General features: G+C 41.5%; 1 protein-coding gene across 1 annotated transcript in view; it reads right to left on the bottom strand.

The window, feature by feature from the left end:
* LOC121860289 (homeobox protein B-H1-like) overlaps nucleotides 1-20,866 on the bottom strand; it is a 61,383-nt gene that overhangs the window by 22,340 nt on the left and 18,177 nt on the right. Inside the window, exon 2 of the mRNA XM_042357364.1 lies at nucleotides 11,554-11,779. Within this exon, the coding sequence (XP_042213298.1) occupies nucleotides 11,554-11,779 (226 nt within the window). The remainder of the gene's footprint in view (nucleotides 1-11,553; nucleotides 11,780-20,866) is intronic.

Here is a 20,866-nt window from a genome sequence, read left to right as displayed (position 1 = left end):
GAACTTTTGTCAAACGTTGCTGTTTCAGTCTACCCCTAAAAACGTTGCTGCATCAGCCCAGCCGCTGCCTTAATCGCCTAGGTTGTCGACGGCCAGGAAACTAAATCGAGCCAAAAAAATCTAGCTATTAAAACGTTGTTGCACCAGTGTACCCTTTAAAACGTTGCTGCATCAGTGTGCCCTTTAAAACGTTGCTGTATCAGTGTACCCTTTAAAACGTTGCGGCATCAGTTTACCCTTTAAAAACATTGCTGTTTCAGTTTCGCCATTAAAACGTTTCATTCTACCTAGTAAAATGTCGTTACATCAGTCTACCCGTTAAATGTCGCTGCATGAGTGCTGTAAAACAGAACCAGGATCTCCTTGACTGCTAATGCCTGTCTTTACGCTGTCGTAAATCTGTTTGTATGTCTGTGTGTCGTTCACCAACACAGACATACCGGAGCTAATTTTCTCATTAACGTATGGTATTCTCAGGTGGCTTCCTCGAACGTGATACATTACCTTTGTCGCTATTTCTAATATAAGATTTACAAGTTACTGGTGAACGTGATATATTATTGCCTCAATCACCATCCGTAATGCCTCAGATGTCGTTATTAATAAACGAGTAAGAAGTGTTTACTGTGATAGCCATACATACACACACACATACTTACACAAACTAACACACAGGTAAACATTTGCTTTAATTGTTACGTGCAATATATTTGTTATATTTTTTCTTAAAAATTTCTTTAAATTATTGGTTTTGTTAATGACAATTTATTACTATTATTATTATTATTATTATTATTATTATTATTATTATTATTATTATTAATATTATTATTATTATTATTATTATTATCGTCGTTGTCATTAGTGTTGTTGTTGAAACCATCACCTATCATCAGTACGTCATTCCTCTCCAGTACTAACCACAACTATGAATCGATCGCGCGTTGAGTAGTTGATACAGGGCGATCGATCTATGGTAAGCGGTGTGTGGGAGGCGATCGATGAGGGTTGTAAGTGGTGCGAGACGCGATCGATCAGAAACGGAAAGAGGAAGTTGCTGTATTGTTGTAGTATTGTCGATATGTAATGGACTTGACCCGCAGCTTAGACCTATACTCGAGTTTTTTCATTTTCAATTTTATAGTATTTTTTTATTTCATTTTATCAATTTTGTTTTATGTTTTCAGTATTATTTAATATTTTACAAGTTTTTCTTTTCCGTTTTTTAACTGTTTTTATTGTTTTTTTTTATGTTTTATATTTAGTTTATTTTTAAAGATAGAATCCCTAAAAAGTATTAGATGGAAATGAATTGATTCTCTTTCATTCTTTTTCGTATTATTTATCTCATTATTCCTTCATTAAATTCCTAAGATAACTACCTTAATTTTAAGTATATGCGATAATTAAGTGTTTCAGGCATTCTCGTTATTTATTTGTTTATTTGATTCTTGTCGGTATTCAGTTATTTATTAATTAGTTTATATAGTTATTCAATCATCTATTATTTTGTGTATTTGTTTTTATTAGAGTTTGTTTGTGTTTACCTTCGTCTCTCAATAGCCACCGCGATGCTCAGTAACGTTGTTTATATTACCGAAATAAACAGACAAAAACTGTATACAAAGGCAAACAAAATATAAGGTGTACGGAGTGTCAAGTGTGAGTGTACAGGCTACCACGTACTGCACTTATATCCCAAGACCGTGAGTGTATAGGCTACCACGTACTGCACTAATATCCCAAGGCCGTGAGTGTATAGGCTACCACGTACTGCACTTATATCCCAAGGCCGTGAGTGTATAGGCTACCACGTACTGCACTTATATCCCAAGACCGAGTGTGTAGGCTACCATGTACTGCACTATATCCCAAGACCGTGAGTGTATAGCTGTACTGCACTATATCCCAAGACCGTGAGTGTGTAGGCTACCACGTACTGCACTATATATCCCAAGACCGTGAGTGTATAGGCCACCACGTACTGCACTAATATCCCAAGACCGTGAGTGTATAGGCTACCACGTACTGCACTTATATCCCAAGACCGTGAGTGTAGGCTACCACGTACTGCATTTATATCCCAAGACTGTGAGTGTATAGGCTACTTGCACGTACTGCAACTGTGCTTATATCCCAAGACCGTGAGGTGTATAGGCTACCACGTACTGCACTTATATCCCAAGACCGTGAGTGTATAGGCTACCACGTACTGCACTAATATCCCAAGACCGTGAGTGTATAGGCCACCACGTACTGCACTAATATCCCAAGACCGTGAGTGTATAGGCTACCACGTACTGCACTTATATCCCAAGACCGTGAGTGTATAGGCCACCACGTACTGCACTAATATCCCAAGACCGTGAGTGTATAGGCTACCACGTACTGCACTAATATCCCAAGGTCGTGAACATTGGCTTAAAACATAAGAAAACATCAAGAAATAACATAGAAATTACACTGAGATTCTACTTCAACTTAATGTATCAATTTAACAACAGTTAGGATACAAAAATAACTTGTACAGAATCTTTAGGAAACTATTATATTATGTGAATTTGGTCTGGTGTTCAGGAGGGAGTCTTAGTGTAAAGGAGGGAGTCTTAGTGCAAAGGAGGGAGTCTTAGTGCAAAGGAGAGAGTCTTAGTGTAAAGGAGGGAGTCTTAGTGTAAAAGAAGGAGTCTTAGTGTAAAGGAGGGAGTCTTAGTGTAAAGGAGGGAGTCTTAGTGCAAAGGAGGGAGTGTAAAGGAGGGAGTCTTAGTGCAAAGGAGGGAGTCTTAGTGCAAAGGAGGGAGTCTTAGTGCAAAGGAGGGAGTCTTAGTGCAAAGGAGGGAGTCTTAGTGTAAAGGAGGGAGTCTTAGTGTAAAGGAGGGAGTCTTAGTGTAAAGGAGGGAGTCTTAAGTGTAAAGGAGGGAGTCTTAGTGTAAAGTGTAAGTGTAAAGGTTAGGAGTCTTTAGTGTTAAGCCATTATGTCGACGCTGTTTTGGTTTAGTCACCGGAAAACCATCATTGTCTACCACAACCTTGTGAGGACCTACGCCATGGGCAAACTATAGCTAGATAGGTAAATAATGTCTTGGTTTAAGCAGAATAAATAACAGCTATCATATGTTGTGTGTTTTGCTGGAGATGAGGATGATTTGTGATTCTTTATGGTTTGTGGACGTGACCGTGGAGCGCCAAGGAATCCCCGACCACCACTACCATCACCAACATACCGGGAGTCTCACATTTTTACGGGCTCACAATACGGTCTAGTTACGTCTGCTCTTTAAAATAACAGCGGCGACCGAAACTTTATGAAGGCATTGTTCTGAATATTGCCATTACTCTTCCAGATGTTATGCATTATCAGTCTTACCTCACTTACGAAAGTTTGGAGACCGTGGACGTGATATGGTTAATCCACTTCCCGGCGGCGGCGGCAGTTCGTGAAATATGTATTCGGATTCTCCTTTGTTCTTATACGTCAGCTGGTAGGTGTTCCGGTTTGCATTATGTATACTAATATCAATAAATGATTAATTGAACGAGTACACTGATGTAAACCAAATCAATTCAGGTATATTGCTCTTTGACGTAGATGAATATATACGACTTCGAAACTCGTCATTAAAGTGATTAGATATACAAGTTTAGCCACGGCACAGCTCTATGAATGTCAATCCTGAATGACTGAACCAATTGACTGAGATAACTTTATTGTCAAGACACGGTAACGCAGCTTATGACCCGTTCTTAGTTATCATTGTTTTACGTTGTTTGTTTTATATCAAGCATCGTTCAGCGTGTCCTCAGCGTGAGTTAAATTCTCGTTTGTGTCGGTAAAAAACTCTGAAACTATCGTAAATACAATTCATGGCTCTTACCTGGTGATATATTTTATATTAATACTGTTAGCTCGTAAACACAAGTTATCGGTGAAAGCTTGAGATTGAGGCCACGTAACATTTAGAACAGAGGGTGACAGTTTTAACCTATTTAAGACACGTACACACACTAAACTGGGGCGTGTGGAACAACTTACCCGACCAGGTGGTCACGTCTCCAAATGTGTTGAGCTTCGTTAGACGATTGAACAAGAATTGGGCAGATTAAGATGTTTACCAATACAGGTCCTGAGTATACTTTTGCGGCAACTCTTATTAACCCGCCCAATCTGGTAACGATTAATGTCACGCAAACGGATGAAAATATGGACACGAGCCTGATGCCTTCGTTCAGGATATACATACTGTAAATAATAACATAAGAATTCAGGTTTCTATCATTTATCTATAGTATTTCTGAAATCCACCTTTACACTCACCAATTGCACCTGCGCGAATTTAATCATTTATTTTCTATTTTCCACCTGTTTTAGGCAATCATCGTATATTTCCTCTCCATTTCAGTCGTGTTATGCCATTGTTCCTCTTAGCTGGTAAAGGCTGTGAATTAGTGAGGCTTCTCAGGGTGTTATAGAGGAGAGCATCAGGGCGTCCCGCAGGGTAACGAGCCCACTTTGTTTCGTGGCGGGAATAGGTCGAAACAACTATCTCCTGCCTGGATTGTGAAGGGGCTGGTTTTTATTGTTTATGTGTCATTGTTATTATCGTTCCTACTGTTGTTATTGTCAGTGTTAATATCATCCTTTATTATTGTTATTATTAACTTTAGTGTCAGTGTTAGTGTTGATTTGTTTGCATTTTACAGTTGTTTGTTTTAAATTGATTATTACTAAAGCAACATACTCTCTCTCTCTCTCTCTCTCTCTCTCTCCAGACAGAGACCTCGTCCCAGCATCCCTCAACATATATTATAATATCACGATGTTCACACGAAAAGAGATTTCCCTCTCTGCCCTCCCCCCGACCTCCACCCCCCTTCACCCACATTCCAGACAAGGGTTTCCTCCCCAAAGTGTCTACACCCTGAACCAAGCAGATGAGATCACGTCACATGCCAAGACAATCCTCAAAGCCCCCCCAATCCCCCATAGAGAAGACCCTCCTCCCTCAGGCGCCGACGAAGAAAGGAGGGAAGAACCTGGTGGTGCATCGTCACCCAACCTGGAAATCCCATTTGAGTATAATCCGTCTCTTTTATACTCGAGAAACATGTGTATTGCGACGGTGTCAAGGGGGTGTTGGTGGCTGTGAGGAATCTTTTGGATTGTTGTAGATTTTCGTGGTTTGTGGTAGTACTTTGTAGATTGTGGTGGATTGTGATTGATTCTAGTAGCTTGTGGTAGTCTTTTTTGGATTGTGGTGGATTGTGGTAGCCTTATTGTGGATTATAGTGTATTGTAGTAGAATTTTGTTAAAATTTTCATGAATTTGGGTAGATTTTAGTGGATTCTGGTGGATTTGGGTGGATTCTGGTAGGCATTGGTAAATATGGATAGATTCTGGTTGACATTTAGACTGCTTTGGTCAATGTAAAATTAGTGTTGGTAGAAGCATTAGCCCATGTATTGCATGAGTTGGCATCTTATGCTTTTTTTAAAGGATCGAGTCTGGGTGTTGGTTAATGAGAATGACGTTTAGAAAGGGTAAGTTGTTGGTGGTGAGGGGTGTTAGTGGCCCGCGCGCTGTGTGTGTGGGTGTGGGTGTCTGTGTGTGTGTGTGTGTGGGTTGTAGGCCTTGATGGTTTTATAAGAAGGAATAAGTAAATATCGGTAGTTTCAGGAAAGTTAGTAATTGACGTTGGGTGTATGTAGTTGCATGGGGGTATTGATGGCCGGGTGTTGGTGGGTGTTTGTCGGTACAGGTAGATGCAATGAGGAAAGATTTGTATATGTCAGGAAAAATGTTATACCTGCAGATTACTCCGCATCACACGTCCTACACTTAACACACCTGTCCGATCAACACTTAACACACCTGTCCGATCAACACTTAACACACCTGTCTGAGCAACACTTAACACACCTGTCTGAGCAACACTTAAATTTATCTTAAAATTCAACCCCATCACGTTAACTGAAAGTACATCCTTTTTATGCCCTATTGACCGGAATATTCAACGTCAATAAGTCGAAGTTACCTGGAATTTCCATCTAATTCGGTCAAATTACCTGGAATATCAGCCAAATTAAGTTTAATTTACCTGGGACAGACAACTAAGAAGAGACCGTCAAACACACATAAATAGATGCAAAGACAAACAGAGACAGATAGACAGACAGACCGAAAGACAGACAGACAGACAGACAGACAGACAGACAAAGGTTGATACATTTACCTGCGTGTGTAACAATCAAACTTCCGGATTTTTTCGTGACTTGTTGCTTATTATACCTTAGACAATGGTGTTGATGTGTGTAGGTACCTGAAGTGTTTAGGTACCTGAAGTGTGTAGGTACCTGCTGAGTGTAGGTACCTGAAGTGTGTAGGTACCTGAAGTGTGTAGGTACCTGCTGAGTGTAGGTACCTGAAGTGTGTAGGTACCTGAAGTGTGTAGGTACCTGCTGAGTGTAGGTACCTGAAGTGTGTAGGTACCTGAAGTGTGTAGGTACCTGCTAAGTGTGGGTACCTGCTCTGACTAGGTAACTGCTGTATATAGGTACCTGCTGAGTGTAGGTACCTGCTGAGTGTAGGTACCTTCTGTATGTAGGTACCTGCTGTATATAGGTACCTGCTCTGAGTAGGTACCTGCTGTATGTAGGTACCTGTTGAGTGTAGGTACCTGAAGTGTGTAGGTACCTGAAGTGTGTAGGTACCTGCTGTGGGGTTCTCTTCTGTTAAATTGCCACTGTGTTCAGGTAAGTCTTGCCGGAACATGTGTGAGTCCTTGTCTGGCCTGACGTGTGTATACGAGTGTGTATTATTACCGACGACGAGGAACCAGAATGAAAACCAGCAGCTATATGTTTCTCTTTGCCTCTTTCTCTATCTCTCGTTCTTACTCTCGCTTTATCTTTTATATCTCTATCTCTATTCCCCTGTCTCTAGAACTCACTAGATAGCACTCTGTACATGGGTTCTTCGCTTCCCTCCTTTGACATGGTAAATATCACCGAAATCTTCTTTAAGCGAATTTCTCATGCCTGATCGGTCAAGGTAATGGAGAACGTCGCTGTTCTTTGCTAGCAAGTGTTGTTCACCATGCATGACTTCACACCCGGCTGCCGTCTTGATTGATGAACGGAACCAACGGATGGCCACGGTCATCAACCTTGACGGTGTGGGGGCGTTTACGCATTAGATCCCCTGGAGATGTACACACAGACGCCCCGGGCCTTGACGCCGCTGACACAGACACCACCACCGCCGTCACACGCCACACTGCCTGGCTGGAGACTCCTGGTAGTTGATGATGGTGATGCTGCGACACCGTATCCTGAGACAACCTTCCTGGTGATGTGGCTACGGTGCCGTGTCCTGAGTCGAACATACAGTGTTACAAGACTCCTGGCGCATATCAAGGATCCGAACAAACCATCACGAGCGGTGAAATAGAGAAAAAAGCTTGGCGTCATTCGTTAGATCTCACCAAAACTACCTGCGTAAAATACCTTTGTAATTGTTCAAACCAGCAATAAGAATTTAAGTGTCCGGAGTCTCAAACATTCGGTCACTGAGTTCCTCCCCTCTGCAGCCTCCCATCCTTGCTTGAGTCCAAAATTATATCGAAATTTTACCTCATAAACAGAAAATTACGTTCCACTGAGAATCTAAGCCCTCAACACTTTTCTCTCCAGCCTTCACCTTGACACCAGCCCTCCTCATCCCCGCACCTCCCCGCCCGCCCTCATACACAAACTTACTCCAGATATTAAATTAAGCCTGTAACTCGTGTACAGTAAGGCTTGACCCATGACCTCACGTGACCCAGGATGACCCGGTGGTGTGCCTCTCCCTTTCACCAAGAGAAGAACTGAGGGGTGAGTCGCGAGGCTGGCGGTGACACCTAAATCCGACTCTGTAATTCTTATAATTTATCTTCTCTCCTCTCCTACTTTTATGAGGGATGGATCAAGAGAAACAGAAACTTAGAATAAAAGAGGAAGTGAGAGGGGAGGCAAGAATGAGCTCGACGTTAGAGACAGGATAATGACCGAGAAAAGAAGTAGGGATAATCCAACGAGTAGTTTTCTTCTTATCCTCAACATATATGAAGGTGATTGAAGGATGTTGATGGTATACTAAGAAGATGTACAAGGTCTTATATGGGAGGTGTTTAAGACCCAGGAGAGTTAGTAAGGCAGCTGATGACGAGGGGTGGGTAGGTATGTGTGTGTGTGTGCGCGTACTCGTACCTAAAGTATCAGTTTGTCGACTTCAAATACTGAACAGCCTACTTTTTAGTGAAGAAGTAATTTGCTTTTCTCTCTCTCTCGCTCTCTCTTTATTATTATTATTTTTATTATTATTATTATTATTATCATTATCATCACTACCATTAATCGCTATCACCATTAATCTCTTTACCATTGCATGTTAATGTAAGATATTCCGGGCGTGTCCTAGTGTGGGTGGAGACGGACTAAATTACGATTTTTGTCTACGGATGGAAGGAACAGTTGGACGCTCCACCCACGTCAAAAGACATACTTACTGTCCTCATTAGAGTTATATCAGCGTCACCCTCTTATCATGCTTGGTGATGCAGAAGTTACTTATGTGCAATAATTTTTGTAGTTTGTGATGAAACCATACGACAGCCATGATCACTACCGACGAATTTGTTGTCACTGAGCTCATCACTGTTGTTGTGGCTGACTTTGTACGATAATGGCGGTAATTGGATATACGGTGGTAGTGTTATAGGCAATTCAGTATGTACGATAATTACAATGATAGGTAATAACAGTGAGAAATAGGAGGATAGTTGACTGTACGGTAAATCGGTAAATAAGGAATACGCTATAACTCCTATAATTATACGGGTGTACGATAACTGCTACATCAATGGTGTCTTAAGTGACTCCGTGGGATAATTACGATTCTAGATGACAGTAATATAGTTATGGGCGACTCTGTGATAATTACAATAGGCGTTGTTCGATGATCACGTTAAATTATGCCTAATATGCCATGGATGAGTTAGATGTTTACAGTAAGATAACAGCGAGAGATAACATGGCATTACCAGGTTACACCATGTATACAATAATAACCGTTGTATCATGTTAAGAGTATATAGGTATAGGTAGATAAAGAATAAAAATGGTAGATGTTGTATTACTTGTATACAATAATAAATTATATACTCGACAATTAACTCGACAATTAACTAACGTGTTTTTGTTTATTTATACATTTTTTGCTCTTTCTCTTGACAACAATTTTCTACATTAAGTGCGCACGCGCGCGCGTGCGCTCGCGTGTGTGTGTGCAATAGTAATAATAATAATAATAATAATAATAATAATAATAATAATTGGCGGTTTCTTGGAAGAGCGTTGCAGCCAAAAGGCTGAAAATATACAGTTACATACAGGGTAATTGGGGAATGGATCACTTGATTGACAAGTAATATACAAGTAACATAAGTGATACAAATATGATCTATAATAACTAGGTGGGGAGAAGGTCATACTACAGGACATTTCAACATAATAACAGTGCAAAAAGGTAAGATTGGCTGGGATTGAACACACTGGTTGATTACGAGTTGTTGATAATTTTTACAATGGTTGGGACTGGGCTGTTCTTATAGCGACCAGTACGTGCTAGTATAGGCTGGATGCGGTTGTGGTGTTGAATAGCATTTCGCGGACTACGGATCTCGGGTGGATGCAGGAGCCGGTGTCGAGGATGGTGCAGAAGTTTCTCACCAAATTTGCAGATGAGGTCATGGTGATGATCAGAGAGCCGAGAAGGTCAGTGTATTGAGCACTTCTTGACATGTGGAGTAGGAAGAGAAAATAATCTTGCATGTGTGTGTGTGTGTGTGTGTGTGTGTGTGTTATGCTTATTACTTGAGACGCATGGGAAAGCGCAGCGCAAGTGTATGACGGCGACGCAGGAATCCGCCCCAAGACTCCCGCCGCCTGGTGAGAGTTGTCGCAGGTAAGAACTGTCAACCTTAATTGGCCACCATGTGTCTCACCTCGTGCTTCTCACCTTGACGATGCGAGTGAGAGAGAGAGGGAAGAGAGAAAGAGAGAGAGGAGAGAGAGGGAGAGGGAGAAGAGAGAAGGAGAGAGACAGAAAGAGGAAGAAGAGAGAAAGAGAGACACACACAGATAGATACAGGTGCAGTAGTGATTTTAAATATAGGTGTGTGTGTGTGTGAGAGAGACCAGAATGATGTGAATAACATCGTCGATAACAGTTAAGGAAGAGATAGAGAAACGGTCCAAGAACTTAGCATATGGCAACGTTGATCCAGTATGGCAACATACCTTAGAGTCGAACTGTTAATGACCCGCGTTATGGCAAGTACCTGACATATGGTGACATTCAGCACGGAAATAACCAAATCAATGGCGACGTGCAACCTACCGATAATCAATTTTATGGCGACACAGCAAGGTGAACCTGAGGCAATTGACTTTCTTAATTTTTCGTTTCGTTGAGTTTCTGGTACAAGATTCCATTCACTATCTTCTGATCCACTGAAATACACTTCAAGCCTATGATTTATTCCTTAATTACTATGCTTTTTTTATAGCGTTTGGTTTTGAAGAGAAAGTCACGCATCTAATGTTAGATAGGATCACCCAGGTGTAGAAAAAGCTTATAACTCAGCGAACACTACGGGTGAGAGAGCTTGAGGAGTGAATGGTAACCATCGTAACCAAATTACAGGATACGTAACATTGGATCAAGTAGAGAGGGAGGGAGCGCTGCTTCTTAGAGATGAATGGCTGGCAGCACGCATGAGAACCTTGACTCCTCCTCACTCTTTCCTTCCCCCTTGCCTTCTTCCTCTCTTGCCTTCTTACCCCCTTGCCTCCTTCCCTCCTTCCTTCCTTCTTTCCTCTTTCTTTCCTTCCAATTCTTTCCCCCTTCGATGCACACCTAGCTACTTACCTATTTTCCCTCCCTCCTCCCTCCCTCCCTCCCTCCAGAAATGTATAGCTCCTGCTCTAGCTGCTGCTGTCTTGTGAAGTAATGAGGCACAACGCTTCCCTGAGCTCATCTCTGCATGTCCCCTGTCACCTCCCTTGATGCGAGTCGCTCCCATGTTGAGGGTGACACCGCCGTGACGAAACACCCGCGATGACTAAGGTTTAACTTGCGGTAATCCTTCGGAGTCAAGCAAGAGAAAATGGATAAGAAAATAAACGACTTTCACGTCGTTCGTTTCATTTTCTGATGATTATGACTGATGTCTTAGAAGTGATGTACTGTATATGTTTTGACGCAGCTTCTAAACGATAAAGTTGTCTGTGGAAGCAAAATGGTTTGTCGGAATTAATCATAACCTTACCGTCGTCAGTAGTACGTCATGGTGACACGCTACGAACACAGCCTTCGTCACGTTTTGTAACATGCGAGATATTTTCCGAAACCAAATATTTACCTCTTAATAACTACAACATGTTTCATACTTAGTCTAGACCTTGGGACATTCACCACCTGTCACAGTAACATCTCATGACTTGAGGAAACTCACCGTCTGTTCTGGTACCAGGTCTTGACCTGGGTATCGGTCAGGTTCAGCTTGGCAGCCAGCTCCATGCGGTCCTGCACACTCAGGTACTTCTGACGCTCGAAGCTCTTCTCCAGTGTCTGCAGCTGGTTGTCTGTAAACGCCGTCCGCGCCTTCCTCTGCTTCTTGCAAGGCGGCGGCCCATCACCTCCATCCTCGTCCCCGTCCTCCGCCGTCGACGCTGGCGACCCTGCAGGAAACATCAGCACCCTCAGTGTATTTAGATATATCATAACCTTCAGTGTACAGCTATACACCCCGGGCCTACCACTGATTCACCCACCTTACTCAAGCAAACGACGCCCTTCCTGCACTCACCAGCTGCCCCGATGCTCCTCCTCCACCTCTCTCCACAGGGCAGCCTCCGTGACACAGCCGACGCCCTGCCTACCTACCTACCTACCCCTGCTGCGTTATTACCTAAGTGTCATGCAATCTCGGGCCTCCAACAGGTAATAATCAGCTCCTGATATGCGCCCTGACATTGCGCCGGAGCGTGACCGAAGAGGGGGGAAGAAGACGCTCTTACAACTGTAGAAGCCTGACACAAGAATCTCACAGGAACATTAATTAAATTTCCAGGTTCCAAGACTCCCTAAAGCCTCGTATTCCTAGACATTAATTATAAAAGGTCTCGTTTGATATTTTTTCTTCTACAAATTGAAATTGTGAGAACACATATAACTGCCTCACTTACACCTTTGTCATTTTGTATTAGATTAAGTGGCCCAATTAGAGGTTGTACTTACAGCAGCAGTTACGGAAAACGTTTAAATTATGTTCCTAGGAGAAATAAATACCCATGAAACGTATCTTTTTCTTAATCAAGTAGCCATGACAATGTGTGTGTGTGTGTGTGTGTGTGTGTGTGTGTGTGTGTGTGTGTGTGTGTGTGTGTGTGTGTGTGTGTGTGTGTGTGTGTGTGTGTGTGTGTGTGTGTGTGTGTGTGTGTGTGTGTGTGTGTGTGTGTGTGTGTGTGTGTGTGTGTGTGAAGTTATAGTGTGGTACTCTCGTTTCTCTCTGTATGTATGTAAAGTCTCTCTCTCTTGTCTGTGTTTTTTGTGTGTGTGTGTATATTTATCATCTTATTTTATTTACATATTTATATGAATATATATATATATATATATATATATATATATATATATATATATAAATCCACAATGAAAGTGATATCTTTAACAATATTAGCTTTCGTCTTTATCAAGGCGAAAGCTATACCCGTTTTTCCATATATATATATATATATATATATATATATATATATATATATATATATATATATATATATATAAAAAAAATACATCTTCAGGGTGAGTACAGACTAGAGAAATACAAACCAAGTGTATATATTCAGAGGAGGGTGAGACCAGGTCCAATGGTCAGGTATTGAAGTGACCCTACTAATCTTTAAATATACACCTTGTATTTCTCTCTCTAGTCTGTACTCACCCCTGAAGATGTGAATTACACGAAAGCGCTTGGGAACTTCGTGTTTTCTTCTTTCCTTGTGGTTATCAGCATATATATATATATATATATATATATATATATATATATATATATATATATATATATATATATATATATATATATATATATATATATATATATATATATATATATATATATATATATATATATATATATATATATATATATATATATATATATATATATATATATATATATATATATATATATATATATATATATATATATATATATATATATTTATATATCTGTCTACCCATAGCAGTAATTGGGAACCTGGATGTTAATCGATTTGCGGATCGTGTTCCAGGGTAATGGTTAGCCAGTGCAGTTGGCGAGTTGTTCGATCTTCTCGGACTATTCCTTGACACCGGGTCATGAACCTCGTTAACTTAGGGTGTGGTTGTTGTGTTGGCGACAGCTTCTACAGCTTAAACAAATTCATGCTTAGGTGGCCGTTGGGCCGGCCATCCTCGTTACATGAGGGGCACCCATCATGTATGTAGTTTAATACGCATGTTCACCTTAATATATTTACCTGATGATAAAAATTACTTCGAAGAACACGCAGAGAAGAAGATGAATGAAAAAAGAAGAATCCGAGAGAGAGAAGAGAGATTTTCAACATATTAGCCTTAGAGCAGTGGTTCTCAACCTTGTTTGCCCCATGCACCCCTTTCACCATATGTCAGAATGTCATTCCCCCCCTCCTTTCCAAGATTGTCTGCCTCAAAAAGTGCATTCCAAATAATATGCATATAATACTGAAAAACCTTTATTTTGTCCATATTAGTACATATACATTTACAATTTTACATGGATTATTTTTATAGTGGAGTTTTACAAATTAAATGTCAATTGAAAATGTTGATGGATTTATAAAACTTGAATAAAAGTAAAATAGTTTTTTATATTTATAATGAATTACTTAACAGACCAAACTGAAGCATAATGCAATAAACAAAAAGTTCAATAGAATACCAGGATATTGTAAATTTGTGATTAATTTTATTCAGATGAAGATTACAGTCAATGAGAAACCTGTGATTGTTTTTTCTTCCCCAATTCTGGGATACGCGGAGGAGTGCTTGAAAGGGCACAACGCAGGTCATTTTCTACCTCGAATCTACTACGTTGCTTTGTTTTAATTTGCAACAGAGTTGAAAAGCCTGACTCACAAAGATATGTCGACACAAACGGAAGCAATGCACGGATAGCTCTTTCTGCCACTTTTGGGTAGGAATCGCACATCAAGGGCCAAAATTCTGTGATTGATTTCTCATCGAACATATCTCTTGCTCCCGAATCAGTTCCTGAAAACCTGAATTCCCCCCCTGGGGGGAATTCCCCCCTGGTTGAGAACCCCTGCCTTAGAGTATCCAAGCGTCAGAACTCAGGGAAAAGGCGACAAGATAATCTCTTAAAAGCAGATCAAAATGAGTCGGCCATCAAGCGAGAGTTATTATCCACGCATACAGTGGCTGGGGTGACTGACACGCTCCTACATGACACTCAGCGCTAGCATGATGGGTTTAAAATCCCTTTATACATATAAAGATAAGTTCAGTTATTTAGATTCATATAAGTGGATGATGCTTATTTGTTTTTGTATACAGCTGTTGTATTTTCTATAAGTTTATTGTCTCTGATGATCTCCCTTGGATGTTTTCACTTGTTTGGCATTTCAATAATGTCTTTGGAGTTGATCTAGGTTAAATAATGCTCTCTCTCTCTCTCTCTCTCTCTCTCTCTCTCTCTCTCTCTCTCTCTCTAAGGGTTATTGTTATATTTAGAACAAGAAATTGAATTAGGTCTGCATAAACAAATGTCCTTTAAAGAGAACGAAGAAAAAAAAATATTTGCATGTCACTGAACTCCATATGGAAGAGGGATAACAGCCTCAAGAATGATAACCAAGAGAGAAGAAAAAGACAGACTAGAAGAGAAATGATAAAGAACGAGACAAAGAAGATAAAATAGAGATAAGGAAGATAGAGAGAAAACATTAGCCCACACAAGAGAAAACGTGAAAATTGAAAGAAATTGAGAAAGCCAAGAGAGGAGAGGAGAAAGAAGACAATTTTGAGAAAGAGTAAACAAGAAAGGAAGAAGAAAGAAGGAAAGAGTTGAGAACGGCGAATACCAAGGAAAAAAACAAGAGAAAACAACATTATGGAAAAAAAGTATTCAGAGAGACGGATAAAGATGGAAACATTAAAATGGACGAACGACACTAAAGAACAAGAAGAAGAATAACAACAACAACAACAACAGGATAAAGAAGAACAACAAGAACAAGAAGCACCACCACCAACAACAACAGCAGCAAAACAACAAGAACAACATCATCACCATCAAGAACAACAACAACGAGAGGAAGACAATATCGAGGAAGAACGCCCCAATAGAGGTGTCAAATGAGACACTAGAATCCCACACTAACAGCTCGCTTTATTGAGAGTGATGAGGTCAAATTAGTGTCTGGATTATACGGTGTTGCGGCGATATATCTCAACACACCGATATACTTCTCCATGTTTCAAAAGTTATCCTAGTGTTTCTTCTTTTGTTTTCCCTTAACTATTTGAGTACGATGTTAAACCACGTGAGTACGTTAAATTATTATTTGGAGTGTGATGTCTTTACCCCCTGAGTACGATGCTAAACTACGTGAGTACAATGAAGTAACATTGAGTATAATGTTTTTTTCCCCTTGAGTACGATGCTTCAGTCCTTCAAATATGATAACCAATTCCGTTGAGTACGATAAAATTGCACTTAGGGATTTAAATCCTCGTACTCAGGTGGTTAAATGTGAGGAAATATAGAACTAACTTACTACTACTGTCATCAATATGAAAAATTCTCAGACATTACCAGTTAATCCCTTATTTAATGTCTTGGTGGTTGTGGTGAGTAGTGGTAGTGATGGTAATAGTAGTTGTGGTAGTGATTGCGGTGATTGTAAATTTGGTAGTAGTAGTAGTAGTGGCAGTGATGATAATGATGGTGACGGTGGTAGTGGCTGGTAATAGTGGTATAGTGATTGGTGGTATTGGTTGTCGTCGTCATGGGTGGGAGCAGGGGGTGGGTGTGAGTGAGGGAGGCACATTATCACACCCCATATCTCCCTCTTCAGTCACTAACTCAACTTGGCTTTTATCTGAACGCGACTCCCAGGTGATGAGGCCAGAGATATATTAATTACCTGAGAAAGGAAGTGAGTGGCGTTGACCTTCGAAACCCATCAAACTCTAAAATATATTCGTTTCACCTCTTACTGGGGATACGAGAACAAGCAGACGTGTTTATGGTAGAGTCTCTGTAATTTTGACTCCATATTGACTATCAGTATTGGGTTGTAGGGTTACGTAGGCCGGTTAGATACGTTCTTATATCATCAGTTAAGGATGATAATCTTAACTTGGGATGATGCACTAGGGTGGGGGTGGGGGGGGTGGGGGAGGGAGGAGATCAACCTGGCTCCCTTATTGGTCTAGATTGTCATAGCTGTGGCCAATCATTGGTCAGTTTTAGATCTGTGAGGTGTTGACATGTCTCACGCATTCAGATTTTAATGGATCGACGAACGCTAAGTGAACCCGACTTTCTACTGATATGTTTACCTGTTTGGAAATACTAGTTAGGTGTTCACTTTTATTAATTGTTTGTTCATAAAATCCCGAATAAAATTCTGAGTTCAACAGCTGCCTCTTGTGAAGTAAGTTAGAAATAGCTGATAATTATTAAGCTTGAGTTAGATATTCGTGAACTAAAAATACAAACCAAACCTAAGCTTCTTCTGTAATGTCTTTCTTAAGTTATTGAACGGAAACACATCAGACGGACGGAAGGATGCATGGACAGACGGACGGATGGATGGATAGACAGACGGATGGATGGATGGACGGACGGATGGATGGATGGACGGACAGACGGATGACGGACACACAGACGGACGGAAGGATGCATGGACAGACGGACGGATGGATGGATAGACAGACGGATGGACATACAGACGGACACACGGATGGATGAACACAGACGGACGAACGGATGGGCGGACGGACAGACGGACGGACGGACGGACACAGGGACAGACGGACGGACGGACAGACGGACGGGTGGACAAGGTTAATATTGTTTGCTCCCCCTCCAGTAATCTGTGGCAAGAGCATAAAAAACTACATTAAAACTAAGACCCGTACCATAAAACAACGCCAGTGCGAGCAATCATCATCGTCTGGCATTCCTCCCTCTGCCTCTCAATCTTAAAGACAAACTAATACCAGACGAACGTTCGCCAGCCCTATTCCTGTGCGGCACGAACGATTAATCTGGTAAAGCCGTGTTTGGTCATTTGCATAATGTTTCGTTCAGCGGCGTGGGTGTTTATTCTTAATTATTAAACCGAAACATTAATGAGGGAGTGTACGTGTGGTAAAGCTCTAAACCTCTTTATAAATCTTTAATTATCTTAAGAGGATCATATCAAGGGTTACTGCGATACTGTGTGTGTGTGTGTGTGTGTGTGTGTGTGTGTGTGTGTGTGTGTGTGTGTGTGTGTGTGTGTGTGTGTGTGTGTGTGTGTGTGTGTCATGTGTAAACAATGTATGTGGGTATTTGCATGTATGGATAAATGTATCCGTGTATACGTTTTTTTTAAATGCATTCAATGCCTGTTCTTGCTCAGGCATACGTGCGGGCATAATGTACTTGCTGTGTTTGTGCATGTTGCGTACATTCATTCGTGTCTCCATGAGTTTCCATTTTTTGTGTATAATTTCGTAATAATATGCTTTCAAGGACATATGCTTACGAGTATTTCCGTGTATTTTTGGACGGATGGTTGTAAGTGCGTGCATTTCATGTGCGTGCGCCTGGTTGGCTACACCTACACTCCCTTCCGGGCGATTAAGGAAGCGGGACCTGAGCTGACGTGATGATGGACGCAGGTTCTCAGGTTAATTACCACAGGTGCTGCTCGACCTGTAATGGATATTTATGAGGTGGTGACTCCCCCAGGCATCCCTCACCTGCCCTCCCACACTCACCTGACAACCACCTAATTAAGCTCTTGGGTCGTGGTCATTAAAAAGTCGATGTAATTTCTTCGCTTGTGTAGTGAGGTGACTGATGATTCAAGGTCCCCAGGTGACTGTCACGATCGTGTCCTGACTGTCACGAGTGTTGGTCCCTAGTGGGCCTTGTTGACTGTCTCGGCTGTTATTCATGGGGTCTCCCAGGTGACTGTCATGACTGTCACAAGTGCTGGCCTCTGGTGTACATTGTTGACTGTCACGGTTATTATTTCTGATGTCTCCCAGGCGACTGTTACAACTGTGTCATGACTGTCACGATTCTTGGGTATATGCGACTCTAACACTTAACTCTTACCAACTTTTGGTGTTTAGCAAACCGAAATGAAATTGAGAATAAATTTTAATTGTTTCAATCTATATTTTTTGTGAAACTAAACTTAACTTTTTAGAAAACAGAAAAAATTCGTTCCTCCTCTGACTTAAACTTCAGGTACAAACGGAAACACTTTCACTGGAAGACGTATGAGTCGGAACTTTCTATTCCAAGGCGTGTGTCAAAATGCATCGTGTTTTTTCCTATCATGAGACATAACTGTATCAATAAGCCTCACTTGTCTCTTCACGCTACACTCACGACCAGATGGAGTACCTTGTCCAATGTAATGGATGGGAATATAGGAAGAGTGTTGGTGATTATACTGTGTCGATTATTATTATAGTAATTATTGTGTTCCTTGGATTACCTAGGTCATGACCTTGAGTGGTTCCCAGTGGACCCAAATGTGATCAAGAAATTACAGGTACAATGGAAATAAATCTGCAGCCAGACACACAGGTGTAGACATTCTCCTGGAGGTGGTGGGTGATGGCCCCAGTACACACTATGGTCTCTTAATAGATATTTTGTGTTACTGACGACCTCAACTTTAAGACATAATTATATTCACAGTGAGAAAATAAAAATTACATTGTACATCTACATTTATATACTACATCAGGGGCCTCACTATGAACCCTCACCCTACCATGACACCCTATAGAGAGAAGTCTGTAGGATGCGTTTAGTAGGGTGCTGTGGCTTCCTGTTTTCTCTCGTCTGTAGTAGAGATTTTTTCCCCTCATTCTACCCAACAACCTTTCACAAAAGAGCTGTAGTGTGTGTGAAGCCTTCCTTTCCCTCGACCCGCCCCAACACCTTACACAGAATCCAGTAGGGTGCGACAAGCAGTCTAGGGCGTCATCCTGATCCCCCCCCCCTCCCACACACACGCACACATCCACACTCTACCCTCCCCAACACCATTTCCGCTCCAGCAGGGTCGAGACGGAACAAAAGAAACACGCGAAACGCAAATTAGGATCACCATTTGAGGGTAATTAATTTCTATTTGTGACTCCTTATCATCGCGACGATGGGAAACGGCTTCCTGAGGGGGCCAAAGAAGAGCCGCCCTTCGGTCCCGGAGTCTGAAGAACCTCTCTCGGCTGCCGGAGAAGGCGGAGAGCTGTGAATTCCCCTGTTGATGCTTGGCATGATAGCTACCCCCAGCCTGGGAAGAAACTTGGTTTGGGTGGTGGGATGGTATTAATCTTTCTTGTAGGCCGTGGCGACCCGATAACTGTAGGTGCTGGGGGAGACAGGTTGAGATATTCACCCGTGAGAAGCTGCTGAGAGACCTAAGAGCTACTGAGAGTGTGTGTCCTAACGTTAGGAGATTTATAACGAGTAGGTGAGTTACCCAACTTCGCCCTGGTGGAGGGACAAGAGATAGTATACGACTATGCCCAAGGCCACCCGCACCTCCCTGCCAAGTTTCAGCTCTCTGCCTTCAAAACTGCATGCATAAGGGACACACACACACACTTACACTTACACTTACATGTATCTTCCATGAGTGCGACTTACACCTGAAGGTACACATTACATATTGACTCACGCTTTGCCCTCACCTTCACAGAAGTCATAAAAGACCCTTCACAATGCGTCACTTCTGAGAGGTGTGAGTACGCACTTATTAATTATTATTATACAGGGTGTGTGTTTAAGATGTACACATACTATACAGGTGTGTGTTACAGGTGCACACTTATTATACAGGTGTGTGTTGCAGGTGTGTGTTACAGGTGTGCACTTACTATACAGGTGTGTGTTGCAGGTGTGCACTTACTATACAGGTGTGTGTTACATGTTTGCACTTACTATACAGGGTGTGTGTTACAGGTGCACACTTATTATACAGGTGTGTGTTACAGGTGTACACTTACTATACAGGGTGTGTGTTACAGGTGTACACTTATAAAATGAGACAAAACTCACATGAAGATATTACATATAAGTAGAATATTTATAGTAGGAGGAATGTAAAGAGAGGAAGTTTGGCAGCGTGGCCGGTTAGTTATTTACACTTATATTATCTTATACGTTCTTAAGGGACAACTTCTCAAACACCACTTCGATACAACTATTTATTATTCCACTCAATGACATGGACACATTAATATCAGTATTATATCGACGTTACTAGAACATTATATTTACGTTACTGGATACTGACTCTCGGACACAAACATGAAATTAATACACTTCCCACAGTAGGTAACTCACCCTAGGGATCACCCTGACAAAGACTTACGTGTAACCTGACGGAGGCCCAGCGGGTGCTAGCTGGGCTGCCTCCTATGGGAGACTCTGCTTAGCTGGTGATGCCAGGGTCTGGTCGGGAAGTCTCCCTCCCGACCTG

The sequence above is a fragment of the Homarus americanus genome, unplaced genomic scaffold (assembly GCF_018991925.1).
Source record: "Homarus americanus isolate GMGI-L3 unplaced genomic scaffold, GMGI_Hamer_2.0 scaffold54742, whole genome shotgun sequence".
In the NCBI taxonomy this organism is placed as follows: Eukaryota; Metazoa; Arthropoda; class Malacostraca; order Decapoda; family Nephropidae; genus Homarus; species Homarus americanus.
The sequence above is the reverse complement of the archived record's forward strand: the minus strand, read 5'-3'. Positions and strand labels throughout refer to the sequence as shown.